The following is a 21,648-nucleotide window of genomic DNA, read 5'->3' on the forward strand; positions in this document are numbered from 1 at the left end:
AGCTGGAGGGGAAAAAATAAAAATAAAAAATAAAATCAAACAAAATCAAAGAGCCTGGAGCCATTCCAAAACAGCTTTCTCATCCCTTTCCTTGTAAGAAGCGTTGGTTCGAATGCTGTCAGAAACAATCACTAGTGCGCGATCGTAAGCACTGGTATCCTTGTTCTGGAAGAACGAGGTGATATCTGCTCCAACCTGGTGGTCCGCGAATTTGGAAAGGCCCATTCGCACAAACCGCTCAAAGACCACATTGTTTGCGGACAGTCGGGCCTCGACGGTACTCCAGTTGTTCTTCATATACTCCCATAGGTGATGTCGGACTTTGGAATTCGCGGCCAGAGAGACAGCACCGTTGTGGACATCTTGAATAGCTACCTTGTCTGAAAAGACAAAGTTTAAGTAATCATTCACGAGGTCAGCATTTTTAGTACGCCCAAGCGCCGCCAGACAAATCTCTTTGCCGTCAACAGAGTCCGTCTTAAGATACTCGTCCTTGACGGCATCATATTCTTTGCGACTACCCTCCGAGATTGCAATTCCAAAAATCGCCGATCGCAAATTCGTGTGCACTGCAGTTCTGTCTTGCCCTGTGGCCCAGAGTTCAAAGCGACGTTTAGCCTCGGCGACGATGCTAGAGCTCCGATATTAGTTGCAACTTCAAAGTACAAACTTGGAGGTATGCTTACCCTTCATGACCCGCCAGGCCGGTCACTGTGATCAGGAGCTTCCGGAGCTGCACAGTGAGGTAATCTTCATCAGGTTTGAAATCCCAACCAATCTTTTCAGCAGTGGGGGCGGTCACTTCAAGAGCAAATTTCCTCAGGCGCGACGCTGCGTCTTCATTCTGAGAGAATACGGAGCGTAGATTCGAGAGGGATGAAGAGATCTGAGACCAGACACTGAGAAAAACGAACGTTAGAACAGATGCCCCAAGTCCAGGGAGAAGAAGAGCGCCGGGGTGTCCCGAAGACTCACAGATAGTTTTGCTCCCCTTTGAAGCCGCCCAACAATGCCAACAACGCGGCAGTAGTGCCTTCTCCAGACACAGCCAGGGCAGCAGCGTCACCAATCAAGCCAATCTTGTCTTCAGTGCTCAGCAGATCACGAGACTTTCCAAGTTTTGCCAAGCGATCGGCTGGGTAATTTGTTCGATAGAACCCTGAAAGGTCTTTGTTGATCTTGTAAAACGAGTCTCGACTGATTCCCGTGACGGTGTCAACTTTTGAGTTAAGAGCACGGGAGTCGACGTCTGTGGTGTTCGGGTCTGACTTGATGCCCAGAGGAATCCACCAGGTTGTCTCATCCTCCTCGGGCTTCACGTCACCCGTTGACAGGAACCGGTTCTGGCGGACGCTAACTCGTCCCTGTTCTTCGGCCACAGTAACAACAGGGAAGCCGATTTTGCGGATCCAAGGGTCCTTTTAAGAATACATAAGTTAAAATACTCGAAACAATTTCTACTTCGTTTCTCACTCACCATGAAGCTGTTGACATCCTGCTTTGAGGCGTTACTGAGAGCGGACCAAAGGTCATTTGTGGTGGCGTTTCCTGTGGGGAAAGGATGAACTGTCAGTACCTCTCGAAAAGATCTCAATTTCTAGAGACGCACCGTAGGCGTGGGCTTTGAGGTAGTCGGCCACTCCGCGTAGGAAGGACTCGCGACCAAGATGTTCGCTGAGCATCCGAATCACCGAACTTCCCTTCAAGTAACTGATATGATCGAAGATCTGGTCAACTTCGAGGGCGTTTTTAACAGGCACCTCGATAGGATGAGATGCGCGCAAGGAGTCTAATTGGAACGCTTGTTGAACACCTTCAGCCTGGGAAACTGTTAATTACTTCCTGAACAAATTGCATCATTACCTCGATTATTGCGTACAACAAACTGGGACCATATGTTCCACTCTGAATGATGATATTAGAATTCTGTGACAATCCGTAAAGGAAGTGGTGTCCTTACCGGGGTAGAAATGGTCGACAGCAAGCCAGCCAACCCATGTGGCGAAGCCCTCATTGAGCCAGAGGTCATTCCACCAATCCATAGTTACAAGGTTGCCAAACCATTGATGAGCCAGTTCTTAAAGCCCCGAGGATTAGAATGATCGAATATAGTACTAGGACAAGCCAAATGACTAACCGTGCGCGACAACGTATGCAATGCGATTCTTATACCGGGTATCAGATTTACCCTCGTCGAACAACACGGCAGTCGTGCGGTATGTGATGAGACCCCAATTTTCCATGGCGCCCATAGCCTAAAGCATCACAGTAAGCCCCGTTTACATCTCCAAAAGAGAATAAACCTAGTAACATACAAATTCATGGACAGCAAGAAGGTCTGCCTTGGGTAAGGGGTACTCCACTTCAAAGACTTCTGAGAAATAGTCAACTGTACGATGAGCACATTCCAAGGCGAAGCGAGCTTGTTCTTTGAGGCCTTTTGTAGTATATACACGGACCGGAATACTCTTGCCCTTATATTTGCGCTGCGTCATTGTTTCAACGTAATCGAAATCACCGACTGCCCACGCAAGAAGCTGCAGAAGGATGCGCGCATTAGCCTTCTGTGTAGATGACGTATATGGGTGTATACTAACATAGGTGCTCATCACTGGTGTCCTCTCGAACGTGACAAATTTGAGCCCGGAATTGCTCCCAATCCTCTCTGACTTAACGGGCATGTTGCTAAGTGCAATTTGTCCCTTGGGCACCTCGATCTCGAAATCAAAGGTGGCTTTCAAATTCGGCTCGTCAAAGCAGGGAAAAGCTCTCCGCGCATCACACGACTCAAACTGTGTGCTCAGCATGTAGTGGAAGTCTCCCTCTTTTGGAGTGTCTGTAGCAGGCTCTACTACAGGCTTGTACTTGGAACGGTAAAACCCCGCCATAGCATTGTTCATGGTCCCCTTGAAGTTGATGGACAGGACAACATCGGAGGGTGTGACTTCTTGCGGGAATTTGAATGACACCCGTTCTGACTTCTTGTCGTACGTTATCTCGGACGCCTTTGTCAATTTGTCGCCTGGTAAAAGCACAATGATGTTGCCGTCAGTAACTTGACCGATCACAAACAACCACACTCATGATCCGCTGGGAGGGAAGGGGCTCTCCATGACGGACCATTTTGCGCCAAGATATCTACATTCTGGACTTCGATCTCCTTCGAATTGAGGACGATTTCTTGAGTCGGGCGGGTAATCCTTGCATCAACCTTCACGGTGCCGTTGTAGCCCCAGGAACCACCGAGCTGCAGGTCATACAGAGAGGCGTGATAGTGAAGGGGTTTGGCCCTGGAAGTTGGTCAGATGGTTGTTCTGGAAACGTCAAGTGTCGTTGACCACATACACGTCGGGGAGGACCTCTCTATCCTTTGCCGCCATTGCGTGCGCTTTGGCGGAGCAGTATCGTACGCGTGAAATCGGTAGGCGAAGAAGCTTAAAGGGTCGAAGAGAAGATTTGCCAGAAGAGCGAGGTCGCGAGTAATTCTCAAATGAATCGGAATAACCGGGGGATCCGGAGGGAGAAAGGGAGGAGAACAACGAGGAGTAGATAGAGGGGAAGAGGGGTCGATAAGTCGGAGGACGACACCTGATTGCTGTCACGCCAGCGTATCTGGTCGATGCGATGCACCTTCTTCTCCACATCTGCTCGACACAATTACTTTTGTGGCATCAATTGCATTGGACGGCCCAAAAAATAATTAAAGTGATAACAGATTCTAGAAAAGCAAGTAATTACTGGAACAAGTTAGGGCACCTTTGTATGTAATTAACACGGGTTTCTGTAATAACACGGCGGAGTTCCGTCGGAGCTTTCGATGATTTATCCGCCTTCACTACATCACTACGTGCGACTCAATCTACCATAGCTTATCAATTCTCCTTTCCGGATTATTGAATTTCGACTTTCTTTCGTTCCTCCTCCTCGAATCCCTTACGATCTCAAAGAAGGCAAAACAAGAAATGGCCGATTCAGACGAAGAGTACATTGGAGATGTCACAGAAGACGAAGGCTTGCAAGGATCGCAAAGTGCTGCCGCCTCTCGTGCAAAGCGGAGAAAGCAGCGCGGGGGTGCAGAATGGGAAGTCTCTAGAACTTGGGAGACATTAGTGGAGGGGGCAGATGGTACAATCAGTTCTACCGTCGAAGGGTTACTGGAGGCTGGTAAAAGAAAGAGGTAAGCTCTAATATGGGTAGGATAAAATCTGCGTGTATGAACGCGGCCAGAAGCCCATTGTGCTGATACCGTATCCTCTCACAGGCTACTCCGAGATACGACTCCTTTACAACGTGGTATCATTCGACATATTATTCTGGTTCTGGATCTGTCACAATCTATGGCAGAGAAAGACCTACGACCGACACGATACCTTCTAACGATTCGATATGCGCAAGAATTTGTGAGAGAATTCTTTGAACAGAACCCCATCTCCCAGCTCGGTTTGCTCGGTTTGAGGGATGGGCTTGCGGTCAGAATAAGTGATATGAGCGGTAATCCAACGGAGCACATAAATGCGATCCAAGCCTTGAGGACGCAAGACCCAAAAGGTCTACCCAGTTTGCAGAATGGGCTGGAGATGGCTCGGGGCTCCCTTTTGTGAGTTTGTTTCGCTTTCACAAGGCTAGTCGCATGGTCCACCCCCGCTAACAAATGCCCGGCAGCCATACTCCAAGCCACGGTACACGCGAAATCCTGATCATATTCGGCTCTCTTCTTTCCTCAGATCCCGGTGACATTCATCAAATGATATCTACTCTTGTTAATGACAGAATCCGAGTCGGAATCATTGGTCTTGCTGCTCAGGTGGCCATTTGCCGTGAACTCTGTGCAAAAACCAATGGCGGCGATGATACTACGTACGGCGTGGCTCTCAACGAGCAGCATTTTCGTGAATTAGTAATGGACGTGACTACTCCACCAGCTGCATATTCTCAGAAACAGTCCGCAAGTTCCCTTTTGATGATGGGTTTCCCATCTCGCACTGTCGAGGCGAGCCCTTCACTTTGCGCATGTCATTCTAAGCCCTCCTGCGGAGGGTACCTTTGCTCACGATGCAGTAGCAAAGTTTGTGGTCTCCCTGCTGAATGTCCAGCATGTGGCCTTACCTTAATCCTTTCAACCCACCTTGCTCGATCTTATCATCACTTATTTCCTTTAAAGAACTGGGTGGAGGTACCATGGCAACGTGCGCCCAAGAGCTCTGCATGCTTTGCGTGTGGCATAACTTTCCCATCAGTGCCATCTGAAGATCAATGGCCGGTTACTGAGAATAATGCAAAAGGGATGAGTGTAAGCAGTCGCTATGAATGCACTGTATGCATGAATCACTTTTGCATTGACTGTGACCTTTTTGCTCATGAGATCGTACATAATTGTCCTGGTTGTCAAAGCAAGCAGATTCCAGGAAAGGTCGAAGATCCTTCTTCCAGTCACCTTGCGGATATGGATACAATGGACACGACAGGATAATGCTTTATTTTTTTTTTTTATTTTTATTTTTTTTCCTTTTCTTTTCTCACTCTCTCGAGTTAATCCAATGCATGGACGGCGTTATATTGCATACCACATCAGAATTCCCATAGATTCACTATGTAAGTCTAATATCTCAGGAAAGTGCTAGATTTACATATGCCCGAGAAGTACATACGTCATTCAATCCGCGGACCTCGGCCCAATCCGTATCTTACCCCTAATATTTTATTATTGTAGATAATCATATTCTAGCGAAAACGAACAAAGGGCGTACTAAAATATGTCCTATTCGATAGAGCGTTAATCAATTGCAATATATAATCTCCCATATGAAGTACAAAGCGATAGAGCATACTGAAATACAATCCACTAAGCCCCACCTCTGGATTTATCTCCAGCGCAACTTCTCTACCCCAAATAAAAGTATTACAGAAGCAGAGACACCATGGGGCAACCAACTGAAGTTCAGCCCCAAGCATCTCAAGCAAGCTTGTTCGAGAAATTGGAATCATATCCATTTAATACGGACCCGGAATTTGCCAACGGTCTCTCTATTATACTTGGTCACCCAGACGTCCCCGCAAGTGAGACTGAGATCAATCGCGATGATGATCTAGTATTACAGGCGAAATGCTTTTACTTCTCGCGGTATGCTACCTTCCGCATCATGCTGATACGTAATTGACATATAATGCCTACTAGGAAAGAAGATATATCGCCACCACTTGACTTTGCGGCATTTAAAGCGTGGTTGGCAGAGAACGCGGGAGCAGCACAGTCATCCCACCCATCCTGCCAGGCTGTTGAACCTGCCATGCTCTCAAATCTGACCCAAACTTCTGCACAAGAGCCAACCTATCCGTCATCTTTCGCACACATAGTTGAGCTCATCACCACCGGTCAACCGATCCCCGGGATTCAGCAAATACCAGACACGGTATTAACGGGTCATGATACCTCAAGCGAACAGCCCAAGAGATTGAAGCCGTGGGAAAAGGAACGAGACAAGACCAGTGAGGCGGTATGAAGCGAGAGGGGGAATGTTGATAATGATGTACGGAGTACGAATTACAATCTACTTGAACAGAAAATATTGGCGCAAACCAACGCATTTGTTGTTCCCTCCTCCTCCTCCCCCCTCTTTCTTTCTGATGGGTTATTCTGGCAAATGATAATACAACTGGATTCATGTTTGGTAAGAATGATGAACAAAAGATCAGCACAATACATAAACAATGGAAACAAATACATGTATGGTGGTAAAGTTCCGCATCTTGTTGGATAAACCAAAGCTCCAGCATATCATCGCACACCTTATCTTTTCTGTACTCTAGTGACATATTAACCATCTGCAAAGCAAACAATTGTCTTGTAGAACAATGCATGTATACTGATACCAACTGGTGGGAAAAGCAAATAGAAGAAAAGAAGGAGGGCCAAAAAAGAAAGAGAGAGGTATAGAGAGAAAAAGAAAGAATATGAAACAGATACTCTTATCACTTCCTGTGGAAAGTAGCCTGTAAACCGATGAGTGGCCTGAATAAGTATCGATATGCAAGACAGAATCAGAGTGTAGATCTGCATTTGGGGCAGAAGATATTGTCGAGAAATCCGGTTCCGCGTGAAAGACGGTTTCATTTATTGGGTCAGCGAAATGGTGGATAGTTAGCATGCCACTGGCTCCCACGGCCGAAACGCCCTCCAGTTTGGCCTGCCATCTGGAACCTGTCATCACCGAAGTTGTTGAAACGGCCGATTTGCATGCCGGTACCTGGCCCAGGGCGAGTTGCATGAGACGGGTTGCAGCAAAGCATGGCCACCCGTGACCCAAATTTTGAGCCACGCAAGGAAACCATGTGCTTACTATATTGGCACTCTCGTTAGAATAGTCGAGGATACTCATCAGTGACTAAGGAGCAAGAGGACGACCATACCGAATATGGCTAGCGACCAATTCACGCTGGTGAGACGCAGCATTTATCAAAACCCATTGAACAAGATAATTTCCGTATTGGTCTCCAGCAACTATAAAAGAAACTGAGCATTTGGTCACCTGGGAAGGGAGTGAAATTGGGGGAGGGAGGGGCCCATTCAAACTTACTGTCAATCAAAGGCATCCTTGGCCTATCAGCACGCCCGGTACACACACGAGAAAGGTAGCGGTCCAGAAACTCGGAGCCGCCTATCTTCAGACATTTCTCGACAATCTTTGAGGCAAACTGATCCATGCTATAGTCAACAGACCGAAGGAGGATATGTTCAATAGCACGGCTTCTATCGTGAGGAGCACCATGTTCGCAAATATGCTGGATACACCAATTTCCGAATTGACCATGAGCGAGCACGTCAATCTTGGCTACCACTTCTTCGATGGCAGGTCGCTAGATGTGTTGTTAGCTTAGTCCCTTCGGGTAGTAGCGTGCTTCGATACCTTCTCATCTTCGACACAGTTCTCGAAAATATTTTGAACTACCAGGCTCCCTGTTTCTCCCAGGGCAACTTCATGCCACATTCCTCGCAGCGCTTCGTTGACTTTGGCCATGATTTGCGGGGGCTCGCCGCTCCAACGGAGTTCGAAAAGCTTCTGCCAGACATGGCATGCGTATCGATGGATCACTGTTTCCGGAATTCTGCGTAAAAGTTCATGGACCATTATAGCTTTGTGCTCTTCAGGAACGCAGTCGAACGCCTTTTGAATCACATGACATCCGAAGGGGTCCATGCTAAGGCTCAACGCGTTACCCTTGATTGTATTAGCGATTGCAACAACCTGTTCTGGTGTACCGTGCTCAAAGCAACGTTGAACGAGAAAGTTTCCAAAACGGTTGACCATCAAGGGATAAGCCTGATTCACTATGGCCTCGACCATATCGTATTTTTGTTCTGTGGTACCGATTTTGAGCTTCTGTTGAAGAAAAATCGATGCCTGTTGGTCATTGTTACAAACGATCTTGTCCACTATATACTTCCAGTCGCAAGAGACATTTTTATCTAGGAGTCGGCGATAGTTTAGCGGCTCAAGGGGCGGAACATGCGTTGGCATAGAAGTGCTACCACCGACCTAAGAACATCTCAGTCGTACGTCGTATGTCAGAGTAAAGAGGTCGAACAGTAGCTTACCAGTGACGTTGTCCAAGGCATCACATTCCCATTTGCTGAAGTAAATTCAGTCGCCGTTGGAGAGAGCGGTGTTCCAATTGGCCGTGGGTTATATGGAGGAACCTGGTACATTGGAACCTGCCGGTAAGTGTTGCATCCCCTATCTGCAGGCGATCTAGAGATTGGGCTTGTAGGGATTCCCGGAGAAAAATTTCCCCAAGGAGAGCTCTGTGGTGGGAAGCATGATCCGCCACGGTTCATTTGAGACATAGAGCGGCGCGGCCCTGGGCCTGGGGCTTGAAGGTATCGGGCATGTTCCTCAGGGAAACGTCCATGAAAACTTGCGGTGCCAGAAGAAGGCCCAGAAAGCACTCGTTGGGAAGGAAATGAACTGGAAACGGGTATACCAGAAGCCGTGGGTGAGCCAGCCCAGAATTTGCTGGGTTCGGGACCAACTGAGTTGGTATTCAGGGACGAAGAGTCTCCGAACCGGCTGTCAGAAGCAGGGGCATTAACGCTCATACCGAATGACTGCTGAGGCGGGGCGACCCAAAACCCTTGAGCTTTGTTGTACGCGCCAGCCGAGAGTGCGTCGGAGACATCGGACCGTGAGTCTTCCTGCCCGTTCCACGTATCATGGAATTGACTGAAAACTCCATTTGACGCATTGAAAGCATTCTGCAGTTGGCTGATTGTCTGTTCACTAACCTCGCGTCCGTTGAAGTCGACTTCGGATGGGGAGCCAAGAGCCTGGTCCAAGGTGTGATTCATCACACGCGTCTGTGCTAGCTCTTGCTCCTGAAGGGCAATTTTGGAATTAGCAGCAAGGAGTTCCTGCTTGAGTCGGAGCACCTCAGTCGCTTCGACGCTTTTCGTTTCACCTGGAGCTGAGTCCTCAAGTGGCCCGGTTGCGAGTGTAAGTGGCGACGTGCTCGAAGAGCCAATGGCTTCTACCTGTGCACGTCTCATGGGGGCAGCATTGGTATTGACCAAAAAATGCTTTTGCTTGCCGAGTAATGCCTGTTGCTCTGAGAGCTTCGCAAGGATCTCTTGGCTAGGAGAGGTTTTGCCTCCAGAGGACTGGGGTTTAAGAGAAAGCTTGGCCAGTATTTTTTCCATCTCAGACTGTCCAACCGAGGATACATGCTTGGGATTTTCCAACTTCTGCTTGTGGGGTTGTGAGCCAACGATCTAGATTCAAGGATCTGTGAAGACGTAGGAACCTGACCTTGTGTGGTGGAACATCGTCTCCTTCGCCCACGGGTGGTTGGAAATTGCCGAGTCTTGAGGATACGAGAGGGTCAGGAGTGGTATGAGAAGTGCTCGATTGCCTGTGTCCCTGTGAAGGCAATAAGGTCAGCCGTCTGCGCCTCCCACCTTTCAAGTTGGCTCACTAGTTTTTCACGCCCAGAGGAAATGGTGCGCGCGTTGACGCCCCCTTCGCTGGAAAGTGAGCATCCTCCAGAGTGCTTGCGGCTAATTTTAGGAGAACCAGTTGAAAGCAAAGTCATGCTGCCTCTCGTGACAGTAATCGCCGTCCTGTAAACCGCAAAGTGACCGTTGAAGGTATAAAGAAACGAAAGAGAATGGTGAGCAAAGCGCTGCGAGAAAACAAACGATGAAGTAGTGTGTGGAGGAAAGGTAGCAATTGGGTACACCTGACAAAATCCAAATGATTTCACATGTAACGGTGATCTGGCAGTGGTGCAGATGTTTGTGAGATGGTGGTAAGTAGAAAGATAGAACTATTTCTGCGAGCAAAACGAAACACGATAGATGGCAGTGTCTGAGAGAAAAGAGATGAAAAGGGAGATCAAGGAGATTTGCAAAAACAAGAAATAAAGGGCGGAGGAAACGACGAATGTAGTCACAGAGTGGGACGGGACGAAAGAGCAGAGGAAAGAGCCCTAATGGGAAGCAGTGGTGGAAGGTACCTAAAAGGGAAGGCCCTTTATTGGCAGAACATTACTAACAGCCAATCTCTTTTGCACATGCAGGAACCAAATTAAGATTAGGAAAATGTAAATCACTCTGCTAAGATTCGTGAATAATTATTGGTGTTATGTTCTCGTTGGTAACTGGGTAATCAGAATGGCTAGGGTTTATGGTCTAAGAGAAACGTACAGATAGACATATTACCCACCTAGCGATTGTTGCAGCGTCATTAGGATACTTTCATAGCAAGCATGTTCCGTACGTTCCCGGTCCCCTGTAGGAACCAGGTGATATCTGCCAAAATTTGTTGAAATGCCCTGCGGCAAATAGACCACCGTGACCTTTCCAACGGCAGCTATCGCTCAGTACTATAAAGTCAGGCTGTCCGACACCTGTAAGTGTGGGCACGAGACGTGCAGCTTGTTCAAGACCGTGTATATCCGCACCCCAAACAATCAGCTCCAATCGCTCATTTTCTAAAGGACGAAGAAACAGCGCCCCCAGACCTTTCTGGTAGGTATATTCGGACACATACTTCTGTGCTTTCTCGTGGTCAATTCCCGCTTCATATGTGAAATGGGGAGAATTGCATGCGTTTGAGAGAACGAGGGTACCACGACAAACGCGAATTGGAAACGCCGGATTCCTCGAGGGAGGCAAGTCATCGCCTACAGCAAGGACTATAAAATTGCCGTGTCTGCTTTTAGATGTTTGGCCTAGAAAAGGAGCGGTCGAGCTGCATCTCTCAATTATCAGAGAATCTGCTGCAAAGTATTGCAGAAGGTTCCGACTAATTTGAAGTGCAATGTGTTCAGCACCAGCCGAGCAAGTAGAGATTGTGAAGGTCCCATTGGAGCGCAATATAGCATCCATTGCGCCCATTTGACGGCCATGCCTTTGGTAAATGTTCTTCCATTCAGTATCGTTTGATGTTATCCATTGGTTCAAAGGGTCTTTAAGATACCATGTCTTTTCGCATAGACCTGGGTCCACGATAAATGGATGTTCCATTCTGTCCAACACTAAAGCAACCGGGACTTCTACCCGGGTGCTAACTGAGAGACGAAAGCGATGTATATTTTGTGTCTGCAGGTACCAAACCCCATTTCCCAGATCTCGGGTGACCTCTATTTTGCCGTTCATGTCAGGTGACTGCAGCTGGTCGACATAAATCCCATACACGGATCCCATGGCTCCAGACGACGGAATGCTTATGATGAATGATAATGGGATCTTTGGTCGGTACTGGGAAATGGCCCTTTCTTCATAAAAGTCCAACAACGACGAAGTAGTCATGATTCCCTCGAACCAATGACCCTTTCCAGGTAGTTCATTGTATTGAGACGGCCCCTGGGTTCTTCCAAGTAGCTCGTGCATAAGACGAGAGTGGTACACCGGTACATTATCATCACTAGAACCATGTTGCTGAAATATCGGGATGCCTGCAGCATTTTCTAACAGTAGTTCATGTTTATAACTTGACCGAGACCTCTGGAGAACAGATGAGACTATTGGGTCGGAATCCTGCCACATATTGTATGACACGTAGTCTACATTATCAGCATACTTTCATTTGCTGCAAGAATCGAAGTACGTACTTTCAATGGAAGAATACCCTGATACTGGCGCCGCCGCAATAATATTGTCAGGATAGTGGGTCGAAAAAAACCATACCCCTTGTCCTATAACGGTAATTCTTGCTTAGCTACATAAAAGCATTCAAATACGGGGTATTAGGACTCAATACCTCCATTCGAATGGCCAGTGAGAATCCAGTCATCCACAGCTGCATGTGGGCCTTTCCAGTTAACGTTTCTGATCCATTCAGGGATTGCCGCTATAGCGGCTTGGACATCAGAGGCACCCCAAATATCTATAGCTCAATCAGTAGGGTTTGCATCAGCAAACTCTGGGTCAATGAAAGTTTCACAAGACTCACGCCAGTCATCACCACTCCATGGAGTAACACCAGTCGGGAGCAACTTCCACGAGCAAACATAATTGGCAGCATCCAACATCTCACGCACTTGGGGTGCATCTGCCTGAAGCCCTGCTCCGTGGAGAGCAATCATCACAGGCATGGGTTTTCGTCCCTCGTGAACTCCACAAATGGAAGTAAGCGGTGGTGGTCTCAAAATAGCATAGGAAACTATTCTCGCAGAATGAAGAAAGGTGATTTTTTGTGTTTCTGAAAGGGACTTCTCAACGAGTTTCACTTGAAAGGGCAGCGTCCCGAGGACTTCACCTTTTTCTGTATCCATCTTGTAGATAATGTCGACGGAGAATTCTAATTTCAAGGGAGAATCAAGAGAAATATTAAAAATAAGTGGCCGGACTTGGTACGGGAAAAGGTGTAGACTTTCCATGTCTAACACATATTGAGAGGCCTGGTCGATCCGTTAATCCATTTGCAAGTAACGCACATGGCACCTCACAAACTAACATCGGGCGAACTAAGAGAGACAATTTCAACCCACTCAGCTAGATTGTTCTGGACATCAATCGACGCCCAGCCATTTCCAAGCCTTCCCTGAGTGATGTCAGATACCAAGAGGCTCTCTGAGTCGATGTTCAAAGACATCTGGCGCTCTTCGGCTTCAACGTCGACCCCAATTATAGGTTCATCAGCTGCACCCAGAGCCCTAACATCGCGCGTCAACCTCATATCCAATGTATGTTGGCCTTGAGATAGGTGTAAGATAACGGGGGCTCTGCGATAGCTGTAAAAATCGCCACCAAAGTGCCGTTTACCATCCACTAAGAACTCGAGCAAACCACTCATATACAGAGCAATAGTCTGACCATTCGGCTGGCTCACATCCAAGAATCCACGGGCCCAGGCCTGGTATTGCAATGCAGACCACCCATATACAGATTGTAAAAAGCTCCATTCGACTTCCGAGAAACTCACATTCAGTGAGGCTTTTATCGTTCCCGGCGAAGTGCTCGAAATAACAGCCTGAAGGAGACTCCATCTGGCAGCTCCATTGACAGCAAGAGCACTGCTGAAAGTGGCATCCGTACTATAAGAAAGATTGGAGAAGCCGCCATAGTATTCCAATGGATCTGCGCCCCAGATAGCCTCTGGCCCAAAAATACATCAAAAGTCAACCTACGCAATATTCAAGATATCCAACACGATTAAAGACTGGGGAGTGCGAGCAGCACCAACCTCGTGTTCCAGATCGAAAAGGACCAAGAATCTGCCATGTTCTTGAAAGTGAGACGTTTCTGTTTACTTCAAGAAAAGGGATTTGATAGGGATTATCAAGGTGCGGCCCCATCATATCACGACTGCATACCACAGATTGGAGGGAACAAATTGCTAGTAAAAGCACACCCAACAAAAGGTTTATCATTTTGTATGGAAGAGCAACAATAGTCGATCAAGATCCTTTGACTGTATATCTCTTCGGAATTAGTGATGCAAATCTATCACTTATGCAACGACCTCTTGTAAAAGACAGTATTACCTCCTCACTGTCATTATTACTTCCTCGTACGCACACTGTGTAGGAAACAAGTAAAACAAATACTAATGGTAGTACAGTACCCCGTACAGTACTAGTACCAAGTTCCCGGCGGTGCATCCTACTGCACGGCCTCCCATTCTAGATGTTCATTCGCGGAGGGAGATTCGTCATCAGGACGGGAGCCCGCTATGCAGAGGACTTACTCCGTATGTACCTTGACCTCCAAAGAAATCCTACGTCGCGGCCGTTTCATCATTTTTTTTTTTTTTTTTTTTTTTTTTTTTCTTGGATATCAAAGGCGAATTAACGCCACAGCTTCTTTTCTGGCTGCGCGCTTGGGGAAACTACGGTATGCTAACTCTTCGGTCTTGCCTTCATCTTGAAAGTGGAATCGTTTTAACACTCGACCAGTTGCAAAGACCGCACTTTGGGACATGACGACAACCGTTGTGACTGGAACTGGGCGACGCTCCTCGACACGACCACCAGAGTTACAGATACCGGCAAAAACATCCATTTCACAGTCCATGACGAGTCCAATAGACAAGTTCCCACCTTTTAGCGACGAGCCATATGATACAGCAACAGGGCAAGGGGAACCGCAATCCAGCTCTACTATCAGGTACGCACCGCGCGATCTTTGGGAGCCTCGAAAGGCGGGCGCATTCGCGCGGGAGCATGGGAACGAATCAACCAGAATCTCGAAACACAGGCCCAGGAAAAGCGTCAGTGAGGCGATTAGCACAATTAGAACCCGGAATGCCAGCGTGAGTGCAAATGCGCAGGAACTAGCACAGGCCTTGAGGGCGCCAGTCTCTTATCAGCTGATAGTAAGATTGCTGATATCCCTTTCACTCGAGGAATTCGGCTAAATGATGCATCGGTAGTTCCTTTGTCTTATTTGGTACATGACCTCGGCCGTCACGAACACATCGTCGAAATCCATCCTCAATGCTCTACCGAAACCTATCACCCTTACAGCTGTGCAATTCGCCTTTGTGTCAATATGGTGCTTGGTATTGGCGTATCTTTCTACTGTGGTGCCATCGCTCAGAAGGAGTATACCAGCACTGAAAAATGGCATTCTTTACCCGTCGCGCGATGTTATCATGACAGCATTGCCCTTGGCGATATTCCAACTGGCTGGTCATATACTCAGTTCCATGGCTACCTCTTTGATACCGGTATCGTTAGTCCACACGATCAAGGGCCTTTCGCCTCTTTTCACCGTTCTCGCATACCGTGTGCTTTTCCGCATCCGATATGCTAAAGCAACGTATCTGTCGCTAGTCCCATTGACCTCAGGCGTGATGCTTGCCTGTTCTACAGGATTCTCTACGAACTTCTTTGGCATACTGTGCGCACTCGTTGCGGCGCTAGTCTTCGTTTCGCAAAATATTTTCTCTAAAAAGCTTTTCAACGAAGCTTCGCGCGCTGAATCGGAGCAGTTATCAGGAATACGAAAATTAGACAAACTCAACTTACTATGCTATTGCTCCGGGATAGCATTCATCCTCACATTACCGATATGGATTTGCAGTGAGGGTTATTCACTAATATCAGACTTCATGCAGGACGGTATCATTTCTCTTTCAGGCAAGAAAGGCTCATTGGACCATGGAGAACTCTTCCTCGAGTTCGTATTCAACGGGGTTTCGCACTTTGCGCAAAATATCCTGGCATTCATTCTGCTCTCTAAGATTTCACCTGTGTCATACTCCGTCGCTTCTTTAGTGAAACGAGTATTTGTCATCGTTGTCGCCATTGTGTGGTTTGGCAGTCCGACCACTTCAATGCAGGCTTTGGGTATTGCTCTTACTTTCCTCGGGCTTTACCTATACGATCGAAATAGTCATGATGATCTTGCAAATCGACGGGCGAATGCAGATTATTTTCGCGCCAAGGAATCCGTCCTCCCCTTGAATGCGCGAACGCCAACGAGTACCCCATGGAATTCCAACGGTTATGCCTTCCCATCTGGCAAGGATTCTCAAGGCCCGTTTTCTGAGAACCCACATCATTTGGCTCATAATTCAAAGAAGGAAGATGATACTTCTGGTCATGTTCGATCGAGAGGAGGCAGTACTTCTCGAGCATGGTTACCGCCTGGCACAAAACAAGAGTCAACATGGCAGCCAAGTGACTCTTGATATTTTCTTTTGTTCATCTTTCTCTTTTTCTTTATATTTTCTTGCTTTGCCTAATCTCGAAATTGAAACTTGTTCACACGTACTAAACAAAAGGAGGATGTACTCCGTAAGAATTGAGTTTCCCTCCATCTGTATTATAACATAACGTGAAACTATCTACAACCTAGATAGAGGTTTTGATATATGTATTTTGTTTTATTTTTTTTATTTTATTTTTATTTTTTTATTTCTTTTTCTTTTTAACGAATCACCAGGTGCTGATTACCGTGATTATTAATCATTGAACATGTTGCCACTGTCAGCAGAGAACCAAAAAAACCCTCAATAGACAGCCAAACTGCCCTGGGCGGCTCCAGCTTAGTGAACGCTTCTTCTTGGATCATGTAGCAGAGGAAGAAGGGACCTATATTGCCTTCAGCAATACCCCTTCCACCTACAATAATCAAGTCCGATGAATGAGTTATGATTCAAAAGAGAAGAGGAAAAAAGGAAAACAAATCCAGAAGAAAAAGGTGTGGTTCGGATTAAGGGATTTCCCGCATAACCGAGCCAATCCGCAGCGGGCAATTTGCGAGTGACGCCCGCTTTGGCAGACCAGAATCCGAACCAAGCCAAAAGTGCTCTTGTCCAAAGAACAACAGCTTCGCAGCTCTGTGCCTGCGGCCAACTTTTCCAGTCTGCTGTACTTGTTATTTTTCCTTCCCCTTCCCTTCCTTGTCTCCTTTATCTCACCATGCGGCCGCAACTGTTTCGTGCGGCCGCCCGGTCTTTCCGGGTCCCAAAGGTCAGCAGCTATCCCAGGACCTTCGCAACGACTGCCCCTCGCACTGCTGAGGTAGAAGTCACAATTGGTATGTCAATCCTTCTTTGCCATCAAGTCTGATATTATTACTGACGGCTGTTGGTTACTAGATGGCAAAAAGATATCAGTGGAAGGTAAATACAGCCATAGAAGCGAACGAACTCGTGGCACCCCTACTTACACAGTTTTGCAGCCGGTTCAGCTCTTATTCAGGCTTGCGAGAAAGCAGGCTCGACAATCCCGAGGTGCGTACTGCTTCACGAATCCCTGTCTACGGTTAAAATAGTCTAACAAAAGCATTGCAGATACTGCTATCATGAGTACGCTCCATCCCTTCCAGTGAAGATATTACACCTGCTAACATACCTAAAAGAAAGCTTTTGATTGCAGGCAACTGTACGTTTCCTTCCGTTCTCCAAGTCTTCTAGGTATTGAACAACAGTCTAATGGCTTTGCTAGGCCGTATGTGTCTTGTTGAAGTCGAGCGAGCCCCCAAGCCTGTGGCATCGTGTGCCTTCCCTGTACAACCGGGGATGAATGTCAAGACGAGTTCGCCTCTTGTCCATAAAGCGAGAGAAGGTGTGATGGAGTTCTTGCTCGCTAATCATCCTCTTGACTGTCCCATTTGCGACCAGGGTGGAGAGTGTGATCTTCAGGATCAATCGATGCGTTATGGCGCTGACCGCGGCCGATTCCACGAGGTTGGCGGTAAACGTGCCGTCGAAGATAAAAACATCGGGCCTCTAGTCAAAACCTCCATGAACAGGTGTATTCACTGCACACGTTGTGTCCGGTTTATGAACGATGTTGCTGGAGCTCCGGAACTTGGAACCACAGGCAGAGGGAACGACATGCAGATTGGAACTTATCTGGAAAAGAATCTCGACTCAGAACTGTCTGGTAACATCATTGACCTTTGCCCCGTGGGCGCACTCACCTCAAAGCCTTACGCGTTCCGCGCTCGTCCCTGGGAACTAAAACACACCGAATCCATTGACGTCCATGACGCTTTGGGCTCCAATGTTCGAATTGATTCTCGTGGGTTGGAAGTCATGCGTGTAATTCCAAGACTCAATGACGATATCAACGAGGAATGGATCAACGATAAATCTAGATTTGCGTGCGACGGTCTGAAGACGCAAAGACTTACAACACCATTGATCCGCAGGGAGGGAAAGTTTGTTCCGGCCACTTGGGAACAAGCCTTGACCGAGATTTCATCTGCTCAACAGAAGCTCCAACCCAGCGCAAATGAGTTCAAAGCTATTGCCGGGCATCTCGTTGATGCTGAATCGCTCGTGGCCATGAAAGATTTGGCTAACAAACTTGGGTCGGATAACCTTGCCTTGGATCAACCTGGAGGCAGTTCACCTATTGCCCACGGTGTCGATGTCCGCTCCAACTATCTTTTTAACTCTAAGATCTACGGTATCGAGGAAGCGGATTCTATTCTTCTCGTCGCTACCAACCCTCGCCACGAAGCGTCTGTCCTCAATGCTCGCATTCGCAAACAGTACCTGCGCTCTGACCTCGAAATTGGACTGGTCGGAGAAAAGTTCGACAGCACTTTTGACTACGAGCACCTTGGTGCTGATGTCTCTGCTTTGAAGTCGGTCCTTTCTGGACAGTTTGGTGAAAAGCTCGCTTCCGCTCAACGCCCAATGATTGTTGTCGGTAGTGCCGCAGCTGAGCACCCGGATGCCAAGGCAATTTTCGAGGTGATTGGAGGCTTCGTCGACAAGCACGCCAACAACTTCAACACCCCCGAGTGGCAAGGATACAATGTTCTTCAGCGCGCAGCATCCCGCGCAGCGGCATATGAGGTTGGGTTTACTACGCCCTCTCCGGAAGTCGCCCAAGCGAAGCCTAAGATGGTCTGGCTCCTGGGCGCGGATGAAGTTAGCCAGAGCGATGTTCCAAGCGACGCATTTGTCGTCTATCAAGGTCATCATGGTGACCGCGGGGCTCAACTGGCCGACGTTGTCCTCCCCGGTGCAGCCTACACCGAGAAATCCGGCACCTATATCAACACCGAGGGCCGCGTGCAAATGACTCGTGCTGCGACCTCCTTGCCTGGTGCTGCACGTGATGACTGGAAGATTATCCGTGCGATCAGCGAATTCCTCGATGCACCACTTCCCTACGACGACATTGAAGCTCTCCGTGACCGTATGGAGGAAATCAGCCCTGTGATGCGGCGCTATGATGTAGTCGAAGCAACTTCTCTCCCCTTGTTGAGCAAAATTCAATTGGTCGAGCAGAATAAGGGCACCCAGCCCACCAATGCCCCATTCAAGAAGGTTATCGAGGATTTCTACTTCACTGACTCTATTTCAAGAAGGTACGTGCACCATTCACCCGTTCCTTATAATGTATTTTTTCGTGTCGCTCACAGGTCGATAGTTCGCCGACTATGGCTCGCTCCTCTGCAGCCAAGGCCACCGGAAACCCTGAGACGAATTTCATGGCAGCTGGTGAAATGTCTCCCCAGGCTTTGTATGGTTAAACAGGGCTTTGGTTGCAGTGGATAGATATATTTGTTTCTCTATCGGTCTAGGCGTTGTCGTTCTACCACCTAAACGTCACTATTTTCTCGTGTCGTTTGTATGATGTTTAGTTTCACTTTTGTTTTGAACTCCCTTTTTTCTCATGTGTATTTCTGTTTTTTTTTTTTTTTTTTTTTTTTCTTACGGCGCCTCAGCTGCTTTTGATATGACTCGGACCTCGTTGATAGTGGTCGACTTGTATATAAGATTGAGATAAAATAAAAAAATATTAGATTCCGACGGGTGTCGCCAAGATCTATGAGTATACTTCATGAATACGGAGCTCAGGTATCAGATAGTATCCTGTAAAATGTGTGCTATTTCGAAAAACCAATGTGGTCATGGCTTTTGTCACAACTCATCATCATCTGTCTCTCCAGCAGTACTTTCGACATCATCTTCTGCTTGATGCAGCTGACTCTGTACCTCCTTCTTTTCTGGGACTCGCCTCGCAAAAGGGAGTTCTCTTCGCGGCGGAGAAGCTGCAGGATCCTTGAGCATAGGACCATTACTTATGTTGGAATTTTGCACGTTATCGTCTTTCTTTTCTGGCTCGACATGTGACAGGACGGACTCTTCGTCTGTGGTGGTGCCATTGTCTCCATCTTCTAATGGCTGAGGAGTTGAACCCTCTTCATCGTCCGTTTCTTGGTCCTGTTCCCGACCTTGGTTACCAACGTGATCCACATGCATTTCTTCAAATCCATCTCCACTTTCTGATTCATCTTTGCTCATTTCTCGATCGCGCTTTAGGCGCTTGTTTTTCTGTGTTAAATTGCGATCCTTAGATGTTGCCGCTTGTATCTCAGATACTGAATTGGATTAGCACCTAGTGACGGTATTCATGGACCAGGTCGGGCGAAAGACACATACCCTTGACTGGATTTACCTTGGCCGAGGCCAATAGGCGCTGTTGATTGCGAATTTTAAGCTTCTTCTCGTTCAGCAACTGAGCGAAATTGGCAACCAGCTGATCTTCATGGTGGGACTTTGCGTGAACGAGCTCCTCAAGCTGCCTCGTCAGCTGCTGGATAGTGTCCTCGGCGATGCGACAACAATCAGCTAGTGATGAAGAGCGCTCCTCGGAGGCATATGCTCTGGCGGCGGCAACACCAAGCCAGTCAAATAGTTCGATGGTTTGTTCATCATCTTGTTTGAGGCTTATGGACCCGAGCCTTTGCTATGATGCGGTTCAGCGAGAGGACAACAAGATCATTATACGGAGCATACTGTTATAGTTTGGATTCGTTTTCGTATAGTCAGGACTATCTCTTTGTCTTCATCGTTCGCAGAATCAGAGACGCTGGCCGAGACCTCGATCCCATGTGACCACTTTGGTTTACCAACTGTCGACGAAAATTGTCCAAAAACGTATGATACAATCTGAGCCCATTCTTCGTCACTGCCTTGGTAACTTTTCGCACGGAGGTTCTTCAGCCGACTCTGATTGACTGTTGTTCTCGGTATATTAGGACACGAAAAAGACGATATCAAGGAACATTCGAACGTGTAGAAATGATGAAAAGACTCACTATAACCGGTATATGGGTTCTCCCCTTCCGTGGCAACGACTGCCAGGTCGGAGCGTGACTTGGTAACTCGGAGCAGCACGTAGGAGTTGGGTTCATCGGTTTTAGGGATCCGCAATATTTGCAGAGATGATGCGCTGTTAGGTTCTGCCGGCATTTTGTTATCCGAGTTCAAGTTGGTCGTACGGAGTATGCCGCAGTCGAAAAGTGATGAGATGATGTATATATATATAACACTGTCAATGCTATTGCTGCCTGCTATGTCCGCAGATACTGCCTAACCACTTTAGAATGTATTACTATTATTATATTTATTCCTAGACGTTGTTAATACACGTATGTAAATAACACAAAAATACAAATATACTCTGTACATCCCAGTGCCTCAGATACTGGAGGAAGAAAGAAACATAGCTTCAGAACATATGGATGGTAAAAAACATAGACCACAGTTTATATTGTGCAAAATACAAGTCAGATAGAAAGGCATAAGATCCTTTCAATAATAAATAGCAAGCAAATGTACAGAGTACACTACTGTACCATGCACAAGCACTTTAAGGAGTGGAGCATTTCGACTTTTACATACATATACTCCGTACATCAGTCATAGCTTCATCAGCTCCATTTTTGACCCTCAT

The 21,648-nt window shown here is 47.3% G+C and overlaps 9 protein-coding genes across 9 annotated transcripts; 4 read left to right on the forward strand and 5 right to left on the reverse strand.

Annotated features, from left to right (window-relative positions):
* Positions 1–45: 45 nt before the first annotated feature.
* Positions 46–3,644, reverse strand: ASPGLDRAFT_136352 (M1 family metallopeptidase; the record flags this gene model as incomplete). Its single annotated transcript, XM_022541452.1, has 12 exons — positions 46–631; positions 687–899; positions 976–1,418; positions 1,478–1,548; positions 1,610–1,820; positions 1,880–1,905; positions 1,961–2,077; positions 2,138–2,255; positions 2,316–2,537; positions 2,598–3,022; positions 3,121–3,290; positions 3,346–3,644. The coding sequence occupies 12 exons, from the start codon at positions 3,642–3,644 to the stop codon at positions 46–48; spliced, it is 2,901 nt and encodes a 966-aa protein (XP_022396373.1).
* Positions 3,645–3,859: 215 nt separating this feature from the next.
* Positions 3,860–5,689, forward strand: ASPGLDRAFT_158769 (TFIIH/NER complex subunit SSL1). Its single transcript, XM_022542422.1, has 3 exons — positions 3,860–4,177; positions 4,262–4,597; positions 4,663–5,689. Exons 1-3 carry the CDS (start codon positions 3,963–3,965, stop codon positions 5,468–5,470), a joined length of 1,359 nt encoding a protein of 452 aa, XP_022396374.1. The 5' UTR covers positions 3,860–3,962; the 3' UTR covers positions 5,471–5,689.
* A 71-nt stretch (positions 5,690–5,760) lies between these two features.
* ASPGLDRAFT_180625 (DUF5572 domain-containing protein) lies at positions 5,761–6,805 on the forward strand. Its single transcript, XM_022542971.1, has 2 exons — positions 5,761–6,121; positions 6,176–6,805. The coding sequence occupies exons 1-2, from the start codon at positions 5,919–5,921 to the stop codon at positions 6,498–6,500; spliced, it is 528 nt and encodes a 175-aa protein (XP_022396375.1). The 5' UTR covers positions 5,761–5,918; the 3' UTR covers positions 6,501–6,805.
* ASPGLDRAFT_77523 (Pumilio-family RNA binding repeat-containing protein) lies at positions 6,628–9,760 on the reverse strand. Its single transcript, XM_022549903.1, has 5 exons — positions 8,594–9,760; positions 7,905–8,534; positions 7,575–7,854; positions 7,408–7,510; positions 6,628–7,336 (listed from the first exon to the last, which is right to left on the reverse strand). The coding sequence occupies exons 1-5, from the start codon at positions 9,689–9,691 to the stop codon at positions 7,120–7,122; spliced, it is 2,328 nt and encodes a 775-aa protein (XP_022396376.1). The 5' UTR covers positions 9,692–9,760; the 3' UTR covers positions 6,628–7,119.
* An 846-nt stretch (positions 9,761–10,606) lies between these two features.
* Positions 10,607–12,840, reverse strand: ASPGLDRAFT_52494 (uncharacterized protein). Its single transcript, XM_022547767.1, has 6 exons — positions 12,753–12,840; positions 12,447–12,695; positions 12,255–12,380; positions 12,106–12,189; positions 10,697–12,057; positions 10,607–10,650 (listed from the first exon to the last, which is right to left on the reverse strand). The coding sequence occupies exons 1-5, from the start codon at positions 12,766–12,768 to the stop codon at positions 10,748–10,750; spliced, it is 1,785 nt and encodes a 594-aa protein (XP_022396377.1). The 5' UTR covers positions 12,769–12,840; the 3' UTR covers positions 10,607–10,650; positions 10,697–10,747.
* A 98-nt stretch (positions 12,841–12,938) lies between these two features.
* On the reverse strand, positions 12,939–13,517 carry ASPGLDRAFT_136518 (uncharacterized protein; the record flags this gene model as incomplete). The annotated part of the gene is made up of 2 exons (XM_022541458.1): positions 12,939–13,349; positions 13,419–13,517. Coding segments are annotated over 2 exons (510 nt in total), but the record flags the coding sequence as incomplete, so codon positions are not given.
* A 754-nt stretch (positions 13,518–14,271) lies between these two features.
* Positions 14,272–16,419, forward strand: ASPGLDRAFT_158782 (putative ER to Golgi transport protein (Sly41)). The gene is made up of 3 exons (XM_022542423.1): positions 14,272–14,329; positions 14,392–14,810; positions 14,868–16,419. The coding sequence occupies exons 2-3, from the start codon at positions 14,415–14,417 to the stop codon at positions 16,128–16,130; spliced, it is 1,659 nt and encodes a 552-aa protein (XP_022396379.1). The 5' UTR covers positions 14,272–14,329; positions 14,392–14,414; the 3' UTR covers positions 16,131–16,419.
* Positions 16,420–16,739: 320 nt separating this feature from the next.
* Positions 16,740–19,612, forward strand: ASPGLDRAFT_52497 (putative NADH-ubiquinone oxidoreductase, subunit G). Its single transcript, XM_022547768.1, has 7 exons — positions 16,740–16,981; positions 17,043–17,066; positions 17,126–17,177; positions 17,238–17,252; positions 17,306–17,328; positions 17,392–19,273; positions 19,336–19,612. The coding sequence occupies exons 1-7, from the start codon at positions 16,864–16,866 to the stop codon at positions 19,436–19,438; spliced, it is 2,217 nt and encodes a 738-aa protein (XP_022396380.1). The 5' UTR covers positions 16,740–16,863; the 3' UTR covers positions 19,439–19,612.
* Positions 19,613–19,694: 82 nt separating this feature from the next.
* Positions 19,695–21,260, reverse strand: ASPGLDRAFT_52498 (uncharacterized protein). The gene is made up of 4 exons (XM_022547769.1): positions 21,011–21,260; positions 20,709–20,929; positions 20,352–20,658; positions 19,695–20,290 (listed from the first exon to the last, which is right to left on the reverse strand). The coding sequence occupies exons 1-4, from the start codon at positions 21,162–21,164 to the stop codon at positions 19,830–19,832; spliced, it is 1,143 nt and encodes a 380-aa protein (XP_022396381.1). The 5' UTR covers positions 21,165–21,260; the 3' UTR covers positions 19,695–19,829.
* Between the last annotated feature and the right edge of the window lie 388 nt (positions 21,261–21,648).

Source organism: Aspergillus glaucus, assembly GCF_001890805.1.
Source record: "Aspergillus glaucus CBS 516.65 unplaced genomic scaffold ASPGLscaffold_29, whole genome shotgun sequence".
NCBI lineage: Eukaryota > Fungi > Ascomycota > Eurotiomycetes > Eurotiales > Aspergillaceae > Aspergillus > Aspergillus glaucus.

Coding starts and splice junctions, on each gene's coding strand:
- ASPGLDRAFT_158782 (XM_022542423.1), top strand. CDS start 14,415: ATGACGACAACCGTTGTGACTGGAACTGGGCGACGCTCCTCGACACGA. Junction 14,811..14,867: donor CAGTCTCTTATCAGCTGATA/GTAAGATTGCTG, acceptor ATGCATCGGTAG/TTCCTTTGTCTTATTTGGTA.
- ASPGLDRAFT_52494 (XM_022547767.1), bottom strand. Junction 12,381..12,446: donor ATGGAGTGGTGATGACTGGC/GTGAGTCTTGTG, acceptor ATTGAGCTATAG/ATATTTGGGGTGCCTCTGAT. Junction 12,190..12,254: donor CACTGGCCATTCGAATGGAG/GTATTGAGTCCT, acceptor TTACCGTTATAG/GACAAGGGGTATGGTTTTTT.
- ASPGLDRAFT_52497 (XM_022547768.1), top strand. CDS start 16,864: ATGCGGCCGCAACTGTTTCGTGCGGCCGCCCGGTCTTTCCGGGTCCCA. Junction 16,982..17,042: donor TGAGGTAGAAGTCACAATTG/GTATGTCAATCC, acceptor GTTGGTTACTAG/ATGGCAAAAAGATATCAGTG. Junction 17,067..17,125: donor CAAAAAGATATCAGTGGAAG/GTAAATACAGCC, acceptor ACAGTTTTGCAG/CCGGTTCAGCTCTTATTCAG.
- ASPGLDRAFT_52498 (XM_022547769.1), bottom strand. CDS start 21,164: ATGCCGGCAGAACCTAACAGCGCATCATCTCTGCAAATATTGCGGATC. Junction 20,930..21,010: donor GAACCCATATACCGGTTATA/GTGAGTCTTTTC, acceptor CGAGAACAACAG/TCAATCAGAGTCGGCTGAAG. Junction 20,291..20,351: donor CAAGGTAAATCCAGTCAAGG/GTATGTGTCTTT, acceptor AATCCAATTCAG/TATCTGAGATACAAGCGGCA.
- ASPGLDRAFT_180625 (XM_022542971.1), top strand. CDS start 5,919: ATGGGGCAACCAACTGAAGTTCAGCCCCAAGCATCTCAAGCAAGCTTG. Junction 6,122..6,175: donor AAATGCTTTTACTTCTCGCG/GTATGCTACCTT, acceptor AATGCCTACTAG/GAAAGAAGATATATCGCCAC.
- ASPGLDRAFT_77523 (XM_022549903.1), bottom strand. CDS start 9,691: ATGGAAAAAATACTGGCCAAGCTTTCTCTTAAACCCCAGTCCTCTGGA. Junction 7,511..7,574: donor AAGGATGCCTTTGATTGACA/GTAAGTTTGAAT, acceptor CCAAATGCTCAG/TTTCTTTTATAGTTGCTGGA. Junction 7,337..7,407: donor TTGGTCGCTAGCCATATTCG/GTATGGTCGTCC, acceptor GTGCCAATATAG/TAAGCACATGGTTTCCTTGC.
- ASPGLDRAFT_158769 (XM_022542422.1), top strand. CDS start 3,963: ATGGCCGATTCAGACGAAGAGTACATTGGAGATGTCACAGAAGACGAA. Junction 4,178..4,261: donor GAGGCTGGTAAAAGAAAGAG/GTAAGCTCTAAT, acceptor ATCCTCTCACAG/GCTACTCCGAGATACGACTC. Junction 4,598..4,662: donor ATGGCTCGGGGCTCCCTTTT/GTGAGTTTGTTT, acceptor AATGCCCGGCAG/CCATACTCCAAGCCACGGTA.